Below are 20,260 nucleotides of genomic sequence, written 5' to 3'. Positions count from 1 at the left end.
ACTGACAGTTCCACTATACAATATGCCATGTGGAGAGCTGAGATAGAAACAAAGAAAATGACAATGTACATCTGTGGTTAGTTTTTTATTCTTTCAATCATCCTGACAGCTTTAATCAGTGAAACATCCATCCCATTTCACTCACCCTCTTCTTCATATCAAGTAATTATCATCATCGTCACCATCCCTTTTGCATTATCAGTAGTTTAAAAAAAAAAAAGGTGCTTTACGACAGCACTGTCCCACTCTGGTCCCTTAAACCAAACATTATTTACAAAAGGTAACACAAAACAGGGGTCATTTTTACATCTTTACCTACTGTATCCATCAACTAATATGAATATCTCATATCGTGATTTCAAAGGACCACAGACACCAAACATTGCTTCTGAAAATACAGCTGCTATTCAACAAACATTTCAACAACAGTTACACTGCATCTCTTGGTCACTGAATCCCAGTAGAAACACCAATGGGTCTTCAGTGGAGGAAAAAGTTTTTTTTTTTTTTTTTTTTTTTTTTTATGCTGCTTCAAGTACGGGTTTACACACAGGAGTCTTAAGAAAACATTCTGGCACTGTCAAGTTGAAGGACTACATAAAACAGATGCTCCCTTTAAGGCTTTTTGTGTCTAAATAAAATCAAGTGCATCAAGCCAGTGTCGTTTTAGGTTTTTGCATTTAAACACATTTCGAAATACATTTGACATCAGCTGGCACATTTCAGTTCGGCACTAACAAGTTCTTTAAGGATGACAACCTTTTAAAAAGGTACAGTGACAGATGGGTTTAGAGGGTATTCCTTAATGGAACACAACAGGGAAGAATAGATTAAAACATTCCGGTCAACCCACAAAGCCCTCTGGGGCAAATTGCACACAGTACAAATGCTTAATCAATGCATCACGTCTTGTTCAGACAGCATTCTACCATGAAACGGACTCCACAGATACAACATAGAATAGAAAAGCAGTCTAGTATGACAGCAGCACTCTCCCCATTTTCCTCTTACATGATGGAGCATGTTTGGAAGTAGCTGGTTTGGAGAAAAATGCTGCTGACCTTTCATTCCTGGCAAGTCTTCTTTGAGCAGCGTTTAGTCTTTAAAATTGCTTCTTTTTTTGACAACTCAAACAAACAAGCATGAGGATTTTAACAACAACAATAATAATAATAATAATAATAATAATAATAATAATAATAATAATAATTAATATTACATTGCACATCAAGGTAACATTTTGTAGTGCAACATGATTTTCTAGGAAAGGCTTCAATCTCTTTCAAAAGGCACTTTTTTTCCATGCGCTGGACAGTCAAATCAGTTTCACCGTTTTCAAGTTGTTGCATTAGATGACAAGAACACAAGACGATAATGACAGATGTGCGCTGGACTCCATTTTTGTTGCAGAGGTACTTGGATGAAAGAGACAAGAAAGTACAAGTCCCAAGTTCAGACGGCCTGTTTAAAAAGATCAAATAAACCTTGCCTTGCAATCTTCATCACTCCGCTGCAATCTGCATTAATTCAGTCATTCACATGGGTATAAAAGCTCTGAACTGGGTGGTTCATTGGCTTAAAGTGACTCTTTGACCACCTTTCATTCGCCCGCCATTTCCCATTCAAATGGAGAGCAGCTTGGAGAGAAACATCCACTGTAATAATTGCACTATGGTAAAAGAAGGTCACTTGTGGTTCAATGCTACTTTCTTTCTTCTTCCTCCTACCACTCAAACTTCCACTGCTGATTTTTGTCTCCTGGGATACACCGCCTCATCTGGGTGTCTGTGCGGCCCTCTGGTGTGCGGTAGGCGCTCACACACATGTCTGACTGAGGGTGGTAGATTGTCCCATCCTGAATGGTTTTAAGGAGAAAATGGGTGAAAAGGTGAACATTTGTCTATTGGAATAATGGGTACTTGGGTTTTACTTATATGTGAACCCCTACCTTTCTGAAGTCCCAGGTGATACTGGGTGGCTTAAGCTCTCCATCACTAGGGCAGTGCCTCATACCGATGGAGGTCTGTCCCTCAGGTACTTCAGCACATAGCTCTGTCACCGAGTTGAAACGGATCTCCTTTTGACTTGTGTATTCAAAGTACTGAAGCGGAAGAAAGACCTGGTTATGAGATTACTTGCTCTGTGTATATTGGCGTGAATATGTTTGTCTTTGCCATGAAATGGAAATTACTTTGGAAAGGCAAGGCAAGGCATCTTTCAGTCCCTCCAGAAAAACGTGATTATGCGATCGCATAATTCAATGCATAATCAGCCAAAGTCCACATATTTATGCGGGGGCAGCATTTTTTCAAGTACGCCGCATAAATTGCTGATTTCCGCGCAAAATATGCGGGGCTTGCGTGAGTTCATAATCCCCGTATTTTCATTGCAAAAAAAGTCACATATATCTTGAAGTTGAAAAATGTTGCGTTTACTTCACACAAGAGGAGCCATGGGAACGTTATGAAGTGACGTAATTACGCGACGTGAACATCATCGAAAAGCAGGGTGTTGGGGGAATCACTTTTTTTCCTCTTTTTCATCAAACCGCAGTTTTTGCATGTTCCCACAATTTTTGCAATTTCCCGCTTTTTCATTGCATAAAATTGCATAAATATCCTGCATATTCCATCGCATTTTTTAAGAAAACGTGCCGCATAATCAAGGATTTTTGCCTGCAACAATCACAAAAGGAAGGACTGAGCTTTATTTATGTAGTACATTTCAGCAACACGGCAATTCAAAGTGTTTTTATTAAAATTAAAAACAACGAGATAAAATACGAGAATAAAATCCAAAGTGCAGTACAAGAAATTAAAGAAACGCAACATCAAAAAGATAGGTCTTCAGCCTTGATTTAAAAGAACTGAGAGTTGCGGCGGACCTACAGTTATCTGGAAGTTTGTTCCAGATATGTGGATAAAAACTGAATGCTGCTTCCCCCTGTTTGGTTCCAATTCCTGGGACAGCAAGCTGACCTGTCCCAGATGATCAGAGAGGTCTGGGTGGTTCATAGTTTACAAGCAGATCTGAAATGTGTTTTGGCCCTAAACCGTGTAGTGATTTATAAACCAGCAGAAGTATTTTTAAATCAATTCTTTGAGGCACAGGAAGCCAGTGTAAAGACTTCAGAACTGGAGTGATGTGATCCACTTTCTTGGTCTTTGTGAGGACTTGAGCAGCAGCGTTCTGAGTCAGCTGCAACTGTCTGATTGATTTTAGAAAGAAACACAACTGCAAAAATAGCAGTGACTGAAGAGTGAAACACGGCTCGGCCTCCTTTCCAATCGTTTTGGTACATCTCGCTTTCTACCTTAATCTCTCTGCTTTATTAAGAAAGCCTTTCAACAAGCACAATAGTGCAGTTTGGCATGTTTTTTTCCTACTAGGATTACAGGATGTTTTCCTCTTACGCTGTTGTGGCATCAAGTCCTGGCTAAGCCCCTATTGCATGGCGTGTCTGCGTTTGCGTCAAAGGACCTCATCAGTAAAGACAGGGCCTTGGCCCTCTCAATCAACCAGACGTGAACACAAACCCAACCCTCCCCTCTCTGGTGTCAGTTCAACATCCTGGCCCGTCGCGACGAAAGATGCAACACTCCCTGGGCTACCCGTCGAACAGAGGGTCAGGTAATCAATCGTCATACTTCCCCATCCTTCTCTTTACATCTCATACATCTTTCAGGTGCATCGTGGCCCATAATGGTAGTTTCTAATAAAAGACTCACTCTAGGCCCATGTGTCCGGCTTCAAACTTATTTACCCAGGCTGTGCCATTCATTCTGCCGGCAAGGCTCATGTATCTTTTAAATGGAGCGTGGTTCTAATGTGGGCCAGGGAAGGGGGAGCAGGAGGGAGCGGTGAAGGGCCCTCAAGGTTTTTGTTTCAGCGGGGAGCCATTTATTTTCAGTCACAAATGGTGCTTTTTGTGACAGGGGACACCTGATGCAGTCCATCGGTGGGGTAATCAGAGATATCGAGCGGGTTGGAGATTCACAGAAAGGAGCCCTGCCTGTTGCCTGACTCCAACATTAAATATACATCCTCACAGACAAATAATCTGCTGCTTGCTAAACCATCCATCACTGGAGTTGGCAGGTATTCAGTTTAAAAGTACCTGTGATTCAAGTGCATGATATTTTTTGGGTATATGTGGATACCATTCCAAAGTCGTTTTTTCCCCATCATTAAATTCAAGTCATGCTGGACACACCGGCAGAGAGCAATTTTCTGGTGTGAATCAACTGTGGCAGCTCGTTTTAGGGGTTAGCAGAAAGCGTTGACATTTTAAGATACATCTCCCACTGGGCCAAGAGAGGTTGTGAGATGGTGACGAGAGAATACGTGCATGAGAGGGAGGAAGAAAGACAGAATAAACGAGGTGTGAAATGCTTAACGTACCTGGTTGCCTCCCTGGCCGTGGCAGCCAAACAGAGAAAGGTGGGCACCTGTGGGACTGTGCTCTGGGGAGTTGTAGTCCAGACACTCGGAGTGTATCCCTGAGCTACGCACCTGGCAGGAGGAGAACAATAATATCAATACAAATTTAAATGCTGTGCTTGATTGATTTCTGTGAGGAGTTTTATTTCTTTGCAGGCAGGTCAGACTGGAAGGTCACATACAGAACAGCACCACCGAAGCTGCTAGATACAGTCCTCTGAAATTGCATTTTTTGAAAACTAAAGCTGTTTGCTAATTTTCACATAGACGCACACCTATTAAGCAATTAAAATGAAATAGACCCATTTTTCCTTGCTGATGCCTTCCTATCAAAATGTCAACATTTCTTCCTCTGAGAAAATGCCGTATTTTCTGGTTTGTTAATGGAAGCATGGGAAGGTGGGGGAATTTTGGATGTTAAAGATATCCTTTATGAATTAAAAATGTTTCTTCGGACACAATGGTTGCATCGTGGTGGCTGAAATTTAATCGTTTTAAAAATCTAACATTTAGCCAACCAGTAATTATGTGCAAAGCATTTTACAATGGAATAATCCACCAGGTGGATTATTTTGGTCTTCAGCCCAAGTCTTGAGTTTCAAAGCCTTTGTTTGTTCTTAATTCAGGCTTCTCACTTTCAACAGGATTTTCCCATATCCTGACCCAGCCTAACACCCTGTTTCAGACTCAAAATAAAATGGAATGAAATAAGCAAAGCGCAACTGCAATGCCATTTCTTTTTGACAACAGTGACTAGGCTGGTGCAACTCAGCACAAGATCTGTGATTAGTGTTAATGAAACACTGATGCAGTAGGACAAATAATGGAATACAGATGCGGCTATAGCAGACACTCACAGCCCCATGCCAGCCCTCCCTGTCCTCAGGTACATGTAGTTCAGGGTAGATATTCTTCAGATACCAGTCAAAACTGTTGCATTTCAGCCTGTCCCTCAGCAGCAGCCGCTCGGAGATATCCCCATACGTCTCCTAGAAAGTAAGCACACAATGAATACGCCATCTTTCACTGGCAGTGAAAGGGCAGGAGAGGATGCCAAAGTTTATTAAGGACACACCTTAGAACATCTCTTATCTCTACCCTTTGATCTTGACTGTATTCATTATTATATCGCACTAGTGACCTTTTCTGATGCTAAAACTAAACAGTTACACCGTAAAAGAAAATATTTACATTGTAGATATGACCGACCAGGAATACCAACTAGCAGGGGATTGGCTGCAGCAAATGTACATTTATCAGACAGCTGTGTTTGCTGAGGTGGGGAACTGCTTTCCTTAAGCAATTCAAAATCCAGAACATGGACACACCTTTACACATTTGCACTGCCTGAGGGTGCAATGTAACTACAGGCTATCATAGATACACTAAATTATTTCAGTCACAAACTTTTCAAACATTTCAAACATTTCAAGGTCAGAACACACAGAACATGTTCCTGGGATAAACAACGGAGGAATGCAGTTTCTCAAATATATAAACAAACAAAAGAACAATTTGTAATCCTTTCTAAAAAGTCCAAATCATTCTACAATAAATCTCCAAATCCAGGATACAAATATTCATTAAAAACCTGAATATCAAAATCAATATAAGTCCCTAAATGTGCTTAATGAAAAAGAATTGAGTACTATTCCAAACCTATATCATTGTCTGTAGCTCTGCAGTCTGTTAACACATTATGACAGCAGCATAATATACTTGGAGCTGGTGATCTGGTCTGCCAGTGCTGTGTTCAATCTCCCCCTGACCAGGTAATTTATTGTTTGATCAAAGATCCCTGACATTAATAATGTACTTTTTTTCAGATAGGTGAAACTGAGATACATGAATTTTTGATGGTTCCCAATACTCAGAACCTGAGAGGCACACGAGCAACATGCACACTCGTGCACGCTGTCTCACACATATGCCTGACCCAGTCAGACAGACAGCGTTGCATCACATGTTGACACCTAGACAGGTGAATTTTATCAGATAGAACCTTCAAATCTAACATCAAAGGTTAGCCGCTCTGTACCCTATTAACGTTGTGCTGCTAGGTGTAACATGGCATCACTGCAGGGTTTCAATTTAGTAGCAGTTGAATGAAAAACGAGCTTGTAAGAAGCCCGAGCTCAGCGCCTAGAGAATCTATTTGTCCAAATGTGATTCACAAAGTATTCTAAGGTCACCTTCTTGCATTCCTTAACACAGCATCACAGCAACATGCCAAGCTACATATACTGTTTAAAATAAACTTGCTTCTTTTTATTTGTAACTGTCCTACCTTTTTGGCAGGGGGATTCCTGTTGTAGAAGTGCTGTTTATAGGAGTCCATCCAAACCTCTGCAGCTCGTACGGTGTTCTGGAGAAAGTTGGGCCGTGCATAAGGGGCCTTTTTAGGGAACACATGGCCCACATGAGAGCAGGGATGAATCTCCAGGCTGCCTCCGCACTGCCACACCTGGCGGGGTTAAACACATGGCATATCATATAGGTTTTTATTGATAGCAGCATAAACAGTACTGTGTGTGGTTACACAAATAGGGTTATCATTAACCAAATAGTACAATGTCTACTGTCCACCATGTGTTGAGAACTGGTGAACTTTGGCACTTGAATTTACTGCTGGCAATTATTACTTTGTGTGTCCTTCAAGTTTGACCTACCTGCCAATAAACTAGCAGGTCATTTGTAAGCAGCAAGTTGTCATTTGCAATAGGCCAGCTTGATGGGTGTTGATTGTGGGGACTGATGCAATGCTAGAAATCCTTACTGAACGACAAACACAGCGCTTTACCTTCAACCTCATGAAAATTCAACCCCTGCTTCTTGAGTCATGGCTCTCATGAGGCTGCATTTGAAAACACCTTGGATTTATGGTATACATATGCATTGTATAATTGCTTGATCTTCCAGCATGGAGAAAAAAAAAAAAAAAAAAAAAACCTAAAGAATGAAAGGTTGTTAGACCGTATATCTTAATACTTGGCTGATCTATGTTCCAATAACACAAGGCAAAATTATTATCATATATCCATAGCCAAACAGCCATTACATGACAGTCCCTTCCATCTTAATGCACTGTGCGTTTTACTTTGCACCATATTTTTTTAGCACTCCGGGTTGAAAACCAATTCACTAAACATAAATTATGTATTTCAAAAAGTCCCAGTGAGAAGCATTTTTATTTCCACATGCATAACACATCACTCAGGGGAACAGCCCATCCGTCTTCACACTGAAACCACATACGCCCTACATATCATGCACAAACAATTTACATTTGCATGCTCCTGCTACAAACTCAAACATAGCATAAAATCTGGGCCAATTTGATTGAAGCAAACAAGTGTAAAGTGACACCAACGTATCACAACAAGGTATCAGCCAACATCAGGGTGCAGTGTCAGATGCCATGGCTGACTGTGATCTGACACTGACATGTGTCTCTCTCACACCAACTACCCACTGACTGTCAGCGGTTAGATGGATGAATCAAATGATGAGATTCTCTTTGGAAATTAAGTGCCAATCAACCTCATTGGTGTTTCGGTCTGCTCTTTATCCCAGTAACAAACAAGCTGAGTCAATGGATGTTCTGAGTGTTTAGTAGAGACAGCCCGATACCATTTTTTGCTTCCCGATAACGATTCTGATACCTGAACTTGCGTACTGGCCGATACCTAGTATCGATCCGATACCAGTGTGTCATATATTTTATTATGTGTTAACAGCTGTATACTACTATCCCTGTATGGATGTGATAAGATTTCTATCTTTGTTGTCTGTCTGGCTCAGGTTAAACTCTTTGTGAAACATGAACAAACACAAACAATGAAGGCCACAGAACTTTCTTTTATTATCCAGTTTGACAGTCAGTTATAACGGAAAATAAACTACTTTTAACGTAGATTTTCTTTAGGGCTTTATTACATGATATCGGATCGGTGTATAAACTCCAGTACTTCCCAATACCAGCGTTTTAGGCAGTATCGGAGCAGATACCGATACTGGTATCAGAACATTGGGAACATTGGAATATCGGAATATTTTTAGTAAAAAAGCAAGCTAGGTTAGCAACCCACATTGTGTAAAAGCCCTACTCTGTTCTCATGTTGCTAAGTGGTAAAGCAATGGCAAAGTAGTGACTATGTGGTCCTTACTGAAGAAGAATTGAACTCACTCTGAAGGAGAGCTCCAGGTTTTCTCCTCCCCACACCTCCATGCCCATGTCATATGTGCCCAGATGCTCAAAGTAGGCCTTGCTTACAGCAAATAATCCACCTGCCATTGTCGGAGACCTGGGTGAAACAGTGAAAATAAGGTAACGTTAACATACATTTTCATTGCTATGTTCCCATCCCCTTCCACAGAAATAATTGAACCTTTTTTGATTTTAACCCAATGCAAATTGAGTTATTCAACTGTCTAATACACCACCTTTAGAAGATGCGAATCACCTTATTAAAAGAAGCCTTTAAAGAGTAACTATACCTAAGATAATAATCATCCTGCCCACACCCTGTACAGTGAAAATTTGAATGAATGAATAAGTGCGATCACAAGCACAACAGACCACATGAAGTGCCAACAGACTTTAATCTTTCAACCCATAGAAGGCAGTGCAGTGATGCCTTTCCTCCAAACAAGATTTTGTGTGAAGGTGCTCTTTAAAAGTAGCAGCAGCTTCAACTTGAGGCAGGGTGACCTCAAATAAAAATGCTATGGACTATATCAGAGTTTACGTTGCTTTCCGATAGCAAAGACGGAACTAAAAGGACTGATAATTACAGTAGGCTACACCGTGTTTTCAGAATGAGCTTGTTAAAAATCAACAAATCTAAATAGATTTCCCTAATTGAGTTGATTTAGTGATCCCAGTTTTTCAAAGATTAGTCAAACATTCATAGGGTGTATAGAAGTGAAAATAGAAAGAAAGTAATACAGTAATATAACACATAATCTGGTAAAGTGATCTCCCATGAGAGTAGGGGTGGGAATCACCAGAGGCCTCACGATACGATATCATCACTATACTTACCTCACAGTACGATATTATAGCAATTTTCAACATATTGCAATATTCTGTGAAATATATGGCAATTTATTACCTTTTTTCCAACTTCAAATTTTTCCCAATTTCAAATTATGTCCCTGAAAGGAAACTTTGTTAACATCTGTTCTGTCTAAAAAGATAAATTCCTCTGTGTTCATCTCACTTGAATTTTATTGCTGCAAAATCAGCTTGTCAAGCAGACAAACTGACCAACACTTATATAATAACAGAGCTGGGCAATATATCCGATATTAAATTGGTCAGGGTTCATACGCATTTTAACCAATACTTTTCCATGACTTTTTGGCAAATTTCCATGACTATGTGTTCCTGAAAATGTCAGTCGACATTACACAATAAGAATAAAAATCTGTGTTAAGGTTTACCCTCAGAGGTATAATTATAAAATGAATGACAATTTATGTGGTTCATAGTGGGATTCATAATAATCGCTCCCCGAATAGAACGCTGAGGTTAAGAAGACTTAAAAATACATTTATTAATGACATATTATTATGCGGTATTAAAAACAATTCCATGACTTTTTCAAAACTTTCTGGGTCTTTTTGGGTTTTCAAAACCTTTCCAGGCCTGGAATTTGCATTTTTCAAATTCCATAACGTTTCCAGGTTTTTTTTAAATGTATGAACCCTGATCGGTATTGGAATATGAGACTACATATCGTCTTAGATTTTGGATATCGTAATATGGCAGAAGCGTTGTCTTTTCCTGGTTTTAAAGACTGCATTACAGTAAAGTGATGTCATTTTCTGAACTTACCAGACTGTTGTAACTGTTCTATTATTTGCCTTTACCCACTTAGTCATTATATCCACATTACTGATGATTATTTATCAAAAATCTCATTGTTTAAATATTTTGTGAAAGCACCAATAGTCAACACTACAATATAAAATTGTAGATACTATGCTGTATCGATATTTTCCGCCCTCCCCTACACGAGAGTAGACCTTTTCGTATCAAACGGTCACCTGATGGGGTAAATGCGTGACTTGCGCCTCTTGCGTTCCACTTCGGGGACTGAGTGCCACTGAAAGGTGAGTCTCCAGTCAAAACCTCCGATCATCGGCTCATCCGTTTGCATGTAAAACTCGAAGGTGTTCCAGTCAATGGTGTCAATCACAGGGCACACAATGATACTGGCATTCTCACCAATCCTAAACACAAAGCAAGAACATGCAGAAAACAGGGAGAGGGGAAAAAAAATATTCAACTCTGGATTAGTGTTTGGTTATAGTTTAAATTTCTAGTCAGGTTGACAACATATACAAAAGATTTTCCGAAAGCTCTTACTCATCAATTTGGTGTACCCACCTTTCCAGCAGAGGCTCAATCCAGCCAGGGACACACTCACAGTGGCAGTCAAGAAATGTCAGTACGTCCCCTGTAGCATAGGTGGCACCAATGAGACGTGCCCGGACCAGACCCTCCCTTTTGTTGGTGCGGATGAGTCGCACTCGTTCCAGAGCACTGATGTAGTCAGCCAGTTGGGATTTCAGGTAGCCTATTTTTTAATAACAGACACAAAAGCACACACATAACCATCAGTTTTAACATTTAAGTTATATTATTTCGTTGTTCTACATGTAACTTCTTTTTCTTTAAAGCTGCCTTAAATCGATTTTTAGCCACTAGAGGACAGACAAATGGCAAAAACGTTGAAAGATACACACAGCTACTGCCAAATCAGTGGCTTATAAAGCTTGTTATGGTGAACAATACGCTCAAGCTTGTGAGTTTAAGTCATTTGATTCTACGTTAACATAAAATTATCTTAAGATAAAAAAAATATTGGTTAATGTCGGTTTAACCGTTATTTGATAACGAGTGAATAGCTATTTAAATAAAACACTTTTCTCAGTTAGGTAAGGTTTGCTATGCTTTAGCATAACAAGCCTTGTACTGAATCCCTGTTCAATCGAATTGGAGAGAAAGCCGTCAGTCCTCCAGTTGCTGTCTGCAGTAACCATTCTGGTTCGGGAGTGGCATGTCTAGCATTCCATTTGGTCAGGATGGTCAGGGAAAGGAAATTATGTCATAGCAGCTCAGTGCACACTGAAGTAACCATATGGTGTAATGTCTCCGACACACACAGACTAGACTAGATGGGACTGAATACTAATTCCATTAAGACAGACAATCAGACATCAGTTTCTAAGACAAAGTAGTATCCTTCACAGAGTTTGCTGATGGGAGGCCGTGAGATGCGGTTGAAAGCTCAGAAAAGCTAGTAAGTTGACCTTTGAGTTGAGACTATTTTGTCATACAATTCATACCGATATTTATACCTGTGTCACAAAGAGGCTGATGCTGTGCAGCTACATTCAAGACTTAATGATATGCAATACTTCTTGTTTTGCCTTCTTGTATTTCAATCCAAAAAAACAAAAAATAAGAGCCTTCCGTTAAAAGAAACCTCATATTAACACACACACACACACACACACACACACACACACACACACACACACACACACACACACACACACACACACACACACACACACACACACACACACACACACACACACACACACACACACACACACACACACACACACACACACACACACACACACACACACACACACACACACACACACACACACACACACACACACACACACACACACACACACACACACACACACACACACAGAGAAGGGCAGGGGCTGGAGCAGGGAAGCAGGGAGACCAACATGAATGAACACAAATAATTTGAAATTACTTGGCCACAAACAAAACCAAACACTTTTCAGTACGCCTTGAAGTAACTCAATACCTTATTTCATCATTAAAGAAATGTGTCCAGACTAATTTCTGAGGCTGTTTTTCTAATTGCTTTCAGAAATATCCTGAAGGCATTATCTATTCACTGTTCCATATATAGCATCTTTTTTCTATATATAGCGGAGTCCTAACTCGCTCTCTTGTTAGCCGTCAATGTGGAGAAATTAAAGCACAACTGAGGTTTGGTTTGTCCGCTTTACTAAACTAGGCCAAGGCGGTCAGTCCTCTTTGTTTCTAAGCTTAAAATACTTTTTTCTGTCGGTTTTATTTTTACAGACAAAAGAAAACCCACATTGGTTTATTTATCAGTGTAGAGTGTCAGACCTCGGTCACTGTAGTCATCAATGAGGATGATCTCTTTCAACAGGATGGCAGGCGTGGTCTCCAGGACACTGTGAATAGTCCTCAGCAAAGTGGACCAGGCCTCGTTGTAGAAGGCTATGATCACAGAGGTTGTGGGTAAACGCCGGTAGTCAAACTTCTTACTTCGGCATCTGAAGTATGTTTTGTGTGTGTGTGTGTGTGAGAGAGAGAGAGAGGAGGAAGTGTGGGGGAAGAGAGAGAGATAGTTGACATAAGCAACAGTAAACATGTACAGTACATATTTATAAAAAAAAGAAGAAGAAAATCATCAGCATCCTGAACAAACCCATAAAAGCAGAAATTATTTTTTTCCTATGGCCAGAGCAGCTTCAGCAACTATTGTGGTAGGAGGAGGTATCTGGTCTTAATCCAGATGGCAGTCCTTAAAACAATAAAAAAGAGTCGCAGAAATATGGATGGGGGTGGGGAGGGTATCACACCAGTGAGCAACATACCACAGCAGTGCTCTGGGAGAGACCACAGAAACTTGAGCAAACAGAGACAAAAAGAGCAGAATAGAGAGAGGGGAACAGGGCAACACTGGATGAAAATCAAAGTGAGAAACTGTAAACCAGGGTTCAGCAACCTTAGGCATGCGTGCCACCATTGGCACCCTGTAGCTCAACCATTGCCACACTAGCAGTAAGTGTGTTTTTTGGAAATGTTCCAATCTGCATGCCAAATAACCTCTTTCACAGCCATTGCCAGGAGCACAGTACGTTATTTACGGTAGTTTGATTGACTTTTTCCCCATCCGCATTCCGTGAAGACCCGCCTTACTCTGCCTCTGATTGGCTAGTACTCATTGCCTTCTTCACAGAATGCGGCACAAAAGATCACCCCGCCCGAGCGGGCTCGGTGGATGACGGCAGGCTTAATGCAGATATGGCACACTGATTAACAAGAACATTTAAAAAAAAAAAAGGTACTTCATATTAAAAAGGTTGCCGACCCCTGCTGTAAACAACTAACTTGAGGTAATGAGAACAAAAGGTGTCACGAGAGAGGAAACATTGCAAACTGTGTTTTTCAGAAAATCTTGATCAATCAGTGACGTACAATGCTGAGAGTGTAACCAATGGCACGGGCTGAATGACTTCTGATAGTTTTAAAACTAGGACACTGATGGAAGTGGGTTGGGATTAGAACAAATGGTTTACGCACGACCAATCATATAAGCTAATTTCCCTTCCTTCAAAAGCACTGTGTTCATAGTTTCATGATGAGAGAGGGCAGTGTAAAGTTCATCTGCCACAAAACCTGTTCCCAGGCAGAAACTGATGTAATTATGGAGTAGGTGCAGGACTACAACAAGCGCATACACACCACCACCTAAAAATAAATTACACAGTTACACATTTGCTTTCAATGTTGCTAGGGCTAAAGCCAAACAGAAACAGAAGCACACTGGGGACAGCTTGACGGATTCACCATCCGTTAACTGATATATGTGAAGGATGCAATCCACAAATCTCACATCATATATAATAGCCCATAACGACTGACAGGCAGTTCTATGCAGATCATTTATACCTTAGCTACCAGTGTATAGTTATAAAAACATGTTATTCCTCACACTATTTAAGTAAAACTAGCTGAAATATCTACAAAACAAATCTGCACGCTTCTGAATAGAATATTGTTCATGCAATATATGATCTATAGTGCCACCGATTTGCATTCCTTGTTGGTGTACCATTGCCGCTGTGCTTTAATGACGAGAAAGATTTCTCGTTTAATTTTCCTTTTTGTCCCCCGCCCCCCTTTTTTTCTTTTAATTGATATTTTATTGGTTCTGTATATGTATACATGTGACCTATATATTCTTCTAATTGCATTATGTGTACAGACATATGTGAGTGTACAAATTATTCCCACTGTTATTCTTGCAAACTCTATGTGGGACCTGGGGTTGGGGTGAAAATGTAAAAAAATAAATAAATAAATAAAGCCCTTTATGTTTATTGTAATATTTCCTGTGGAATGAAAAATACTTATGCATCTCCGTCATGGTATGAGTAGGCGGACAGCCAAGCACAGGCTCCATGACACCAAAACTGCACCTTCATCCCTGCTTACGCATTGTGTCTTATCAATTGTGCACTTGTCAAATATGTCATTCTGCCAGGGCAAATACCCATCATGCACTGTCATAAAAGTGACAGTCTGCACAGTGCAGTGAATCCTGTTTTAAAAAGCTCCACAAAATGCGGCCACGGAATGATTTTCAACCTCAAGGGCAGTTTCCTTAGCCTTGTGACAAGATCAAAGCATCTTATCAGTCTTATCTTTAGATATGCAGACGTCACGCTGGTAAAATGGTTTATTCCAGTTTCACCAGGACTACATTGATTCCTCTTTGTCTGTAGTTTTAAGCCCAGTTTAGAAGATTTAGCATGACACGTTTAATGACATTGACATTTTGACATTTTTAAGAATGTATCCTTAGATGTAATCATTTGACTGCTTAAGAAAATACGCTTAACTGGGAATCTGGGACACTCCAGGTCATATGAAACAAATACATGGCTTTTACACAAAGGACAGTTTTCACCACACTGATGGATACCACGACTGGGTTTCAGTAGGATGGGTGATGGTAAGGGATAAGGCAAAAGTGAAAGAAGAAGCTATTAATAAAAGACATCATACTCTGCTTGTCATCATCACAGAGGCTGAGCTGAGAATAGCTGTACACAACAACTCTAGATGGAATAAATCCATTCAGCCAGGAGGCTGCTTACACCAGCTTCAATAAGCACTACAATGCATCCTGACAGCTTTCATCCTTGTTTCTAACTGCCAGTGGAAAACTGACCCCAGTAAAGAGCTCAACCTAATCTCTATTGAGTTATTTATCCCTGACACAGTTGTAGCATAGCTATCAGCTCAATGCAGTTTTCAATGCCAGAGATGAATGTTTTGGCTAGAACCTCAAAGAAAATAGCAAGCAATGAAAAAAGAATTAGTGAAGTCAACTTAGTCTCACTTTCTGACTAATGGGTCATTCCGGTTTAGGATGCCTTTTTGCTCTACTCACTCATTCATCCTGTGATCACGGATGTGCCGATGGAGGGAAATCTTATCACTGACATAGATATTGATAGCATAGCGCTCCACGCCATCCTGCTCGAGTTTCTTTTCCTCAGGGCTGAGGTTGAGGTGTGTGGCCCGGCCCCACTCGCCGAGCGCATTGTTGTCTGGTGATGGCTTAACGTAGAGGGGCCTAGCCAGCTGCCCATCGGCCTCGTTCGTCTCTATGGCGAGCTGTCTCACCAGAACATTGCGGCCCTCATCTTCCTCCTCTACGGAGGATGAGGAGGGGAAAGAGCGTGCTAACAGAAGGTAGCCCAGCCACAGCACCCAGAGCAGGAAGCAAGCCTTGGCCAGCACACCAAGTTTTCGAGAGCAACGTCCCCTCATGACGGAAAGCCCAGGCCAGCACCGTGACTGGCTGATTTTCGGGGTCCCTACAGGACACAAGCCTCTGGAGAACAGAAAGAGACACATTATTACATACAAAACGTGATCATTAAGAAATTAAAAAAATAATAACATGTAAGATAAGTGTAGGTATTGTGAGAAAAATCCAACCATGGCACCAAGTAACTGCCACTGACAGGAGGAGATTTACAAGATTGAACTCTTTAATCAAAGCTCTCCCCATTAGAATGAGGTTTAATCAAATAACGAACCAATTCACAGTTAAGTGAAGTTACTCACCTAAACACAAAGTAAGATGGTGCTTGCCTCTAAATTTGAAAGTGCCCTGAGAACACCGCTCCAATAGAGCAGACTAGTAGTATCTCAACACCGACATCATAAATATAATCACATGCTCAGGGCTGCATTAAGATGCTCATCAAATACAATTTGCAAAGACAGAAGAAGCTAAATTATGACTTAAATAATAAATGTCTTTGATGCACTCCAATGAGAGATGTGTTAACCTGATGAACTTCCTTAAAGTGGTACAGTTTTAGTCAATCTCAAATAATGAGGAGTTTTTTTTCCAGGAAGTCTTAAATCTTGTCCACAAGATCAACCCCACCCTCTCCCTAAAATATCTTTTGGAAAAGTTTATTTTGATGAAACACATGTTCAGTTAAGCTTGTGCAATGTTACTAATTACACACCACCTGTAATACAGCATTCTCAGCTTGTGCTCATCTTATCTTTACATGAAATATTACACAAACCGGAGTGGTTTTTAACTAGTTTTAGCCCTTAGATTAAAACTCAGGCATTTTGAAGGGTTCCTCATTTAAGAATTTCCACTGAGCCAAAAAAAAAAAAAAGTAGTAAGTCTTTTGAGTGGAATATTTGTACAAGGACGGATCCCTTTTTTCCCCGATTTAGAAATGGGATTAGCTTTGGTTTGTCGACAGCCATTTCGACGTTTGTGTCTGACATATCATCTTAGCACGCGAGGATTTAAAAGAGGGTTGCGGTAAAAACAGACCACTTAGCTATGTTGACACTGAACTGAATGTAATCACATGATTGTGTTGCATCAATATTAGAGCAGGGTGCCATTTACAGTAGTACCAGTCAGTGCCAGACAGGCTTAGCAGAAATACTGAAGTGTGCGCACACACACACACACACACACACACACACACACACACACACACACACACACACACACACACACACACACACACACACACACACACACACACACACACACACACACACACACACACACACACACACACACACACACACACACACACACACACACTTCCCTTCCTCACGAGAGCACAATGATTTTGAGAACTAATTCTGCAAAACAATGGTTAATTCTGGGAACTCTATGTCTTCAGAGAAAACATTCTCAAATAAAAGTTGTGGGTGCAAAGTGCTGTGTGAGAGTCTGTACAGACTCTACACAGACTCAGAGGAAACTCAGTTTCCACTGTGAGTCTTAGCACAGCCCTTTCACTCCAGTCTGGGCCCTGGCCAGAGGACTCGGGAGTCCTGAGGTTACAAAATGGAGACGCTTGCAGACAAAAAACCCTTTTATTGGTTGTCCATCACACCTTCCACTCTCTCTGAATCGGATAGCCTAACTGGGGAGCCATGCGAGCAGTAGGGGACAGAGATCCTAATATGCAGCTTAAATCCTGCCCCAATTCTTTGTGGCTAAGAGGGAATGAAACTGAAAAAAAAGAGAGAGATAAGATTTGCGTTTGCTTCCCAAGCTGCAATCGGTGGTGCATGTTTAATCCTGTTACGCTAACAGGAATTTAAAAAGAGAGAGCAATGAAAAATGTTGTCCAACAATTTATGTTGCAAATTTATAATTTTATGTTACGGTACATAGAAACAAACTGGGCTTGATATTGGAGTCACTTGATTCTCAGATGTCAGGTTAACTATGTGGCACATCAGAGAGACTTCAGTGTTCAATGTCTGTTTAATGTGGAATGTGGAACAGCGTACTGTACAATGCATAGCTCATTCCCTCATATCCAGTCAAGAGGAGGACAAATAGCCAACAAGCACCAGTGGAACACGTTACACAAACAACTCTCCACCCAAACAGGTTTGTCCTTTTCAGTTTGTAAAAATACCAGACAGGGTCACCAACTCCTCTCAACATCTCTTTACTGCTTACATTGTGTGTATACAATACTGACAGCAACTGTTTTAATTTAAAAGCTGGATAGATTTGTTTTCATCAAAACGTCTCTTAACACACATCCAAATATATACCCAACAACCCAAATTCTCTTCTTTGGCTTCACTTGGGCAAAAAAAATGCTCTACTTGAAAACACAAAGTAAAACTCAATGTCCTTCATATTTAATATTGAATTAAATGTCAGCCTCTCTACGGCCTCTAGAGATCTAGCTTTTATCTTTAGGACATTATCTTTTTTAAGTTTATGAGGAAAGAGGTTGTTGGGAGTCGAGTATAGCTGTAGTCAAAACACACGGTTCAGCAACAGTTCGTCTGTCACATAGCTAGATGTTAGGATTACAATTACTTTTAATCGGCAGAGAGGGTGCACGCTATTAATCAACGTCGCATTAAATATGCAGGTTAGCGGAGACGCGACTCAGAACAATAATAATGGCAAATCTAAACTTTTCAGCAAAACAGTCCATTTTTACGTCAACATTAACTTCGTTGTCAAACCACCGCGCCGACTAAATGTGTGACTTTACTGGTAACGTTAAGGAAGGAAGTCGAGTTATCGACAACGCTAACAAACACACTATACTTTGAACATTACGTGCACGACTGTTACAAAAGTGCATTTCTCTCAGGAAAGTACGAGATTAGCTTGTTAGAGTTTACCTTCAAAACAAGTTACATGATTCGGAGTTTCTTCGAGGTTGCTAAGGCCGTTGTTTGTCAGCCTGACTGCGGTCGTCTTCCAGTCAAACCTCTGGCTTGCAGATGTCAGTTTACCCACATCCTTTCCTCCACGTTGGGCTTGTGACCTGTGTCAAATCAACCACATAAATAATAGAGGTTCCGGTACGACCTTTCACAATAAAAGCATAACGGGAACCGCTTAACGTTTGACGAACACTACAAATGCAAATGAAATACTTACTTACAATAAAAACATATTTTAATTTAAAATGTTAAGTGAGGTTCTTTACATAGAATACAACATCTGACCTAACGTATTCGTTGAAAATAAGATGAAGTCATCCTGGTCACTAATATTAAAATGCCCTTTACCTGGCATAAAGTGTAATTAACATTAGCGTTTACATTAGCGTATTACTTCCTCTTACTGTTTCCTCATACTAAACTCGACATACAAGAAAAGAAAGAAAAATACTTTATTGTACCTTACTTCCGGTGTTTGTAGCATCATCTCCAGTTAGTTTGACACAGAACTCAATGCTAACCACTGTTAGCTGTTATTTCTCTGTGCTGCGATTTACCTCTAGCTATATATAATTGCTCCTCCAGACATTTTTTAACCTATTCAATCTGTGTACTCTGTACCGAATGTGTGTGTGTGTGTGTGTGTGTGTGTGTGTGTGTGTGTGTGTGTGTGTGTGTGTGTGTGTGTGTGTGTGTGTGTGTGCGTGCGTGTGCGTGTGTTTGCGTGCGTGCCAGTGTGCCCTCCTAAACTCACCTCAGCGTCAGTTGACGTTCATCCTCTAATTCAGTGGTTCCCAACCTGGGGTCCGGGCACCCCCAGGGGGGGCGGCAAAGATCACAGGGGGGGCGCGAGTCTTTATCTGGTTTGAGGTTGAGGTAAAAAAAAATGTTTTGCACATGTTAAACAAATTATAATACACTAGAATATATAATGTATACAAAAGTCTGTATGAAAACTATATATTTTGTTGTATCCTCAATTTTCCTGCCCCACGGCATCACTATTTTATGAATGAAACATGCCGGAGAAACAGTGCTGATAACTCCTCTGTATCAAAAAAGAAAGAGAGGCTCTATCTCGAGAGTTACCTCAACTTCGGTTTTGGGTGGGGGGGGGCTCAGCTTTTCTTAGACATGAGTAGGGGGGGCGCCAAGGAAAAAAGGTTGGGAACCACTGCTCTAATTGACAGAGGTTTCTACTGATTCTAAAAAAGATATGTAATTTATGAAATTAGA

The 20,260-nt window shown here is 40.6% G+C and overlaps 1 protein-coding gene across 2 annotated transcripts; it reads right to left on the bottom strand.

The window, feature by feature from the left end:
• Positions 1-70: 70 nt before the first annotated feature.
• Positions 71-19,799, bottom strand: poc1bl (POC1 centriolar protein homolog B (Chlamydomonas), like). 2 transcript variants are annotated; one of them, XM_028598055.1, is made up of 12 exons: positions 19,779-19,799; positions 18,980-19,125; positions 15,714-16,160; positions 12,635-12,804; positions 10,835-11,024; positions 10,492-10,677; positions 8,627-8,744; positions 6,728-6,904; positions 5,298-5,429; positions 4,402-4,512; positions 1,949-2,101; positions 71-1,855 (listed from the first exon to the last, which is right to left on the bottom strand). In XM_028598055.1, the coding sequence occupies exons 3-12, from the start codon at positions 16,094-16,096 to the stop codon at positions 1,724-1,726; spliced, it is 1,752 nt and encodes a 583-aa protein (XP_028453856.1). In that variant the 5' UTR covers positions 16,097-16,160; positions 18,980-19,125; positions 19,779-19,799; the 3' UTR covers positions 71-1,723. The 2 variants fall into 2 exon arrangements, with proteins under 2 accessions (XP_028453856.1, XP_028453855.1); XM_028598054.1 differs by lacking the exon at positions 19,779-19,799 and adding an exon at positions 19,486-19,659.
• Between the last annotated feature and the right edge of the window lie 461 nt (positions 19,800-20,260).

This window comes from Perca flavescens, chromosome 14 (assembly GCF_004354835.1).
Source record: "Perca flavescens isolate YP-PL-M2 chromosome 14, PFLA_1.0, whole genome shotgun sequence".
NCBI classification, from domain to species: Eukaryota; Metazoa; Chordata; class Actinopteri; order Perciformes; family Percidae; genus Perca; species Perca flavescens.
This window is presented reverse-complemented; position numbering and strand designations above follow the sequence as displayed.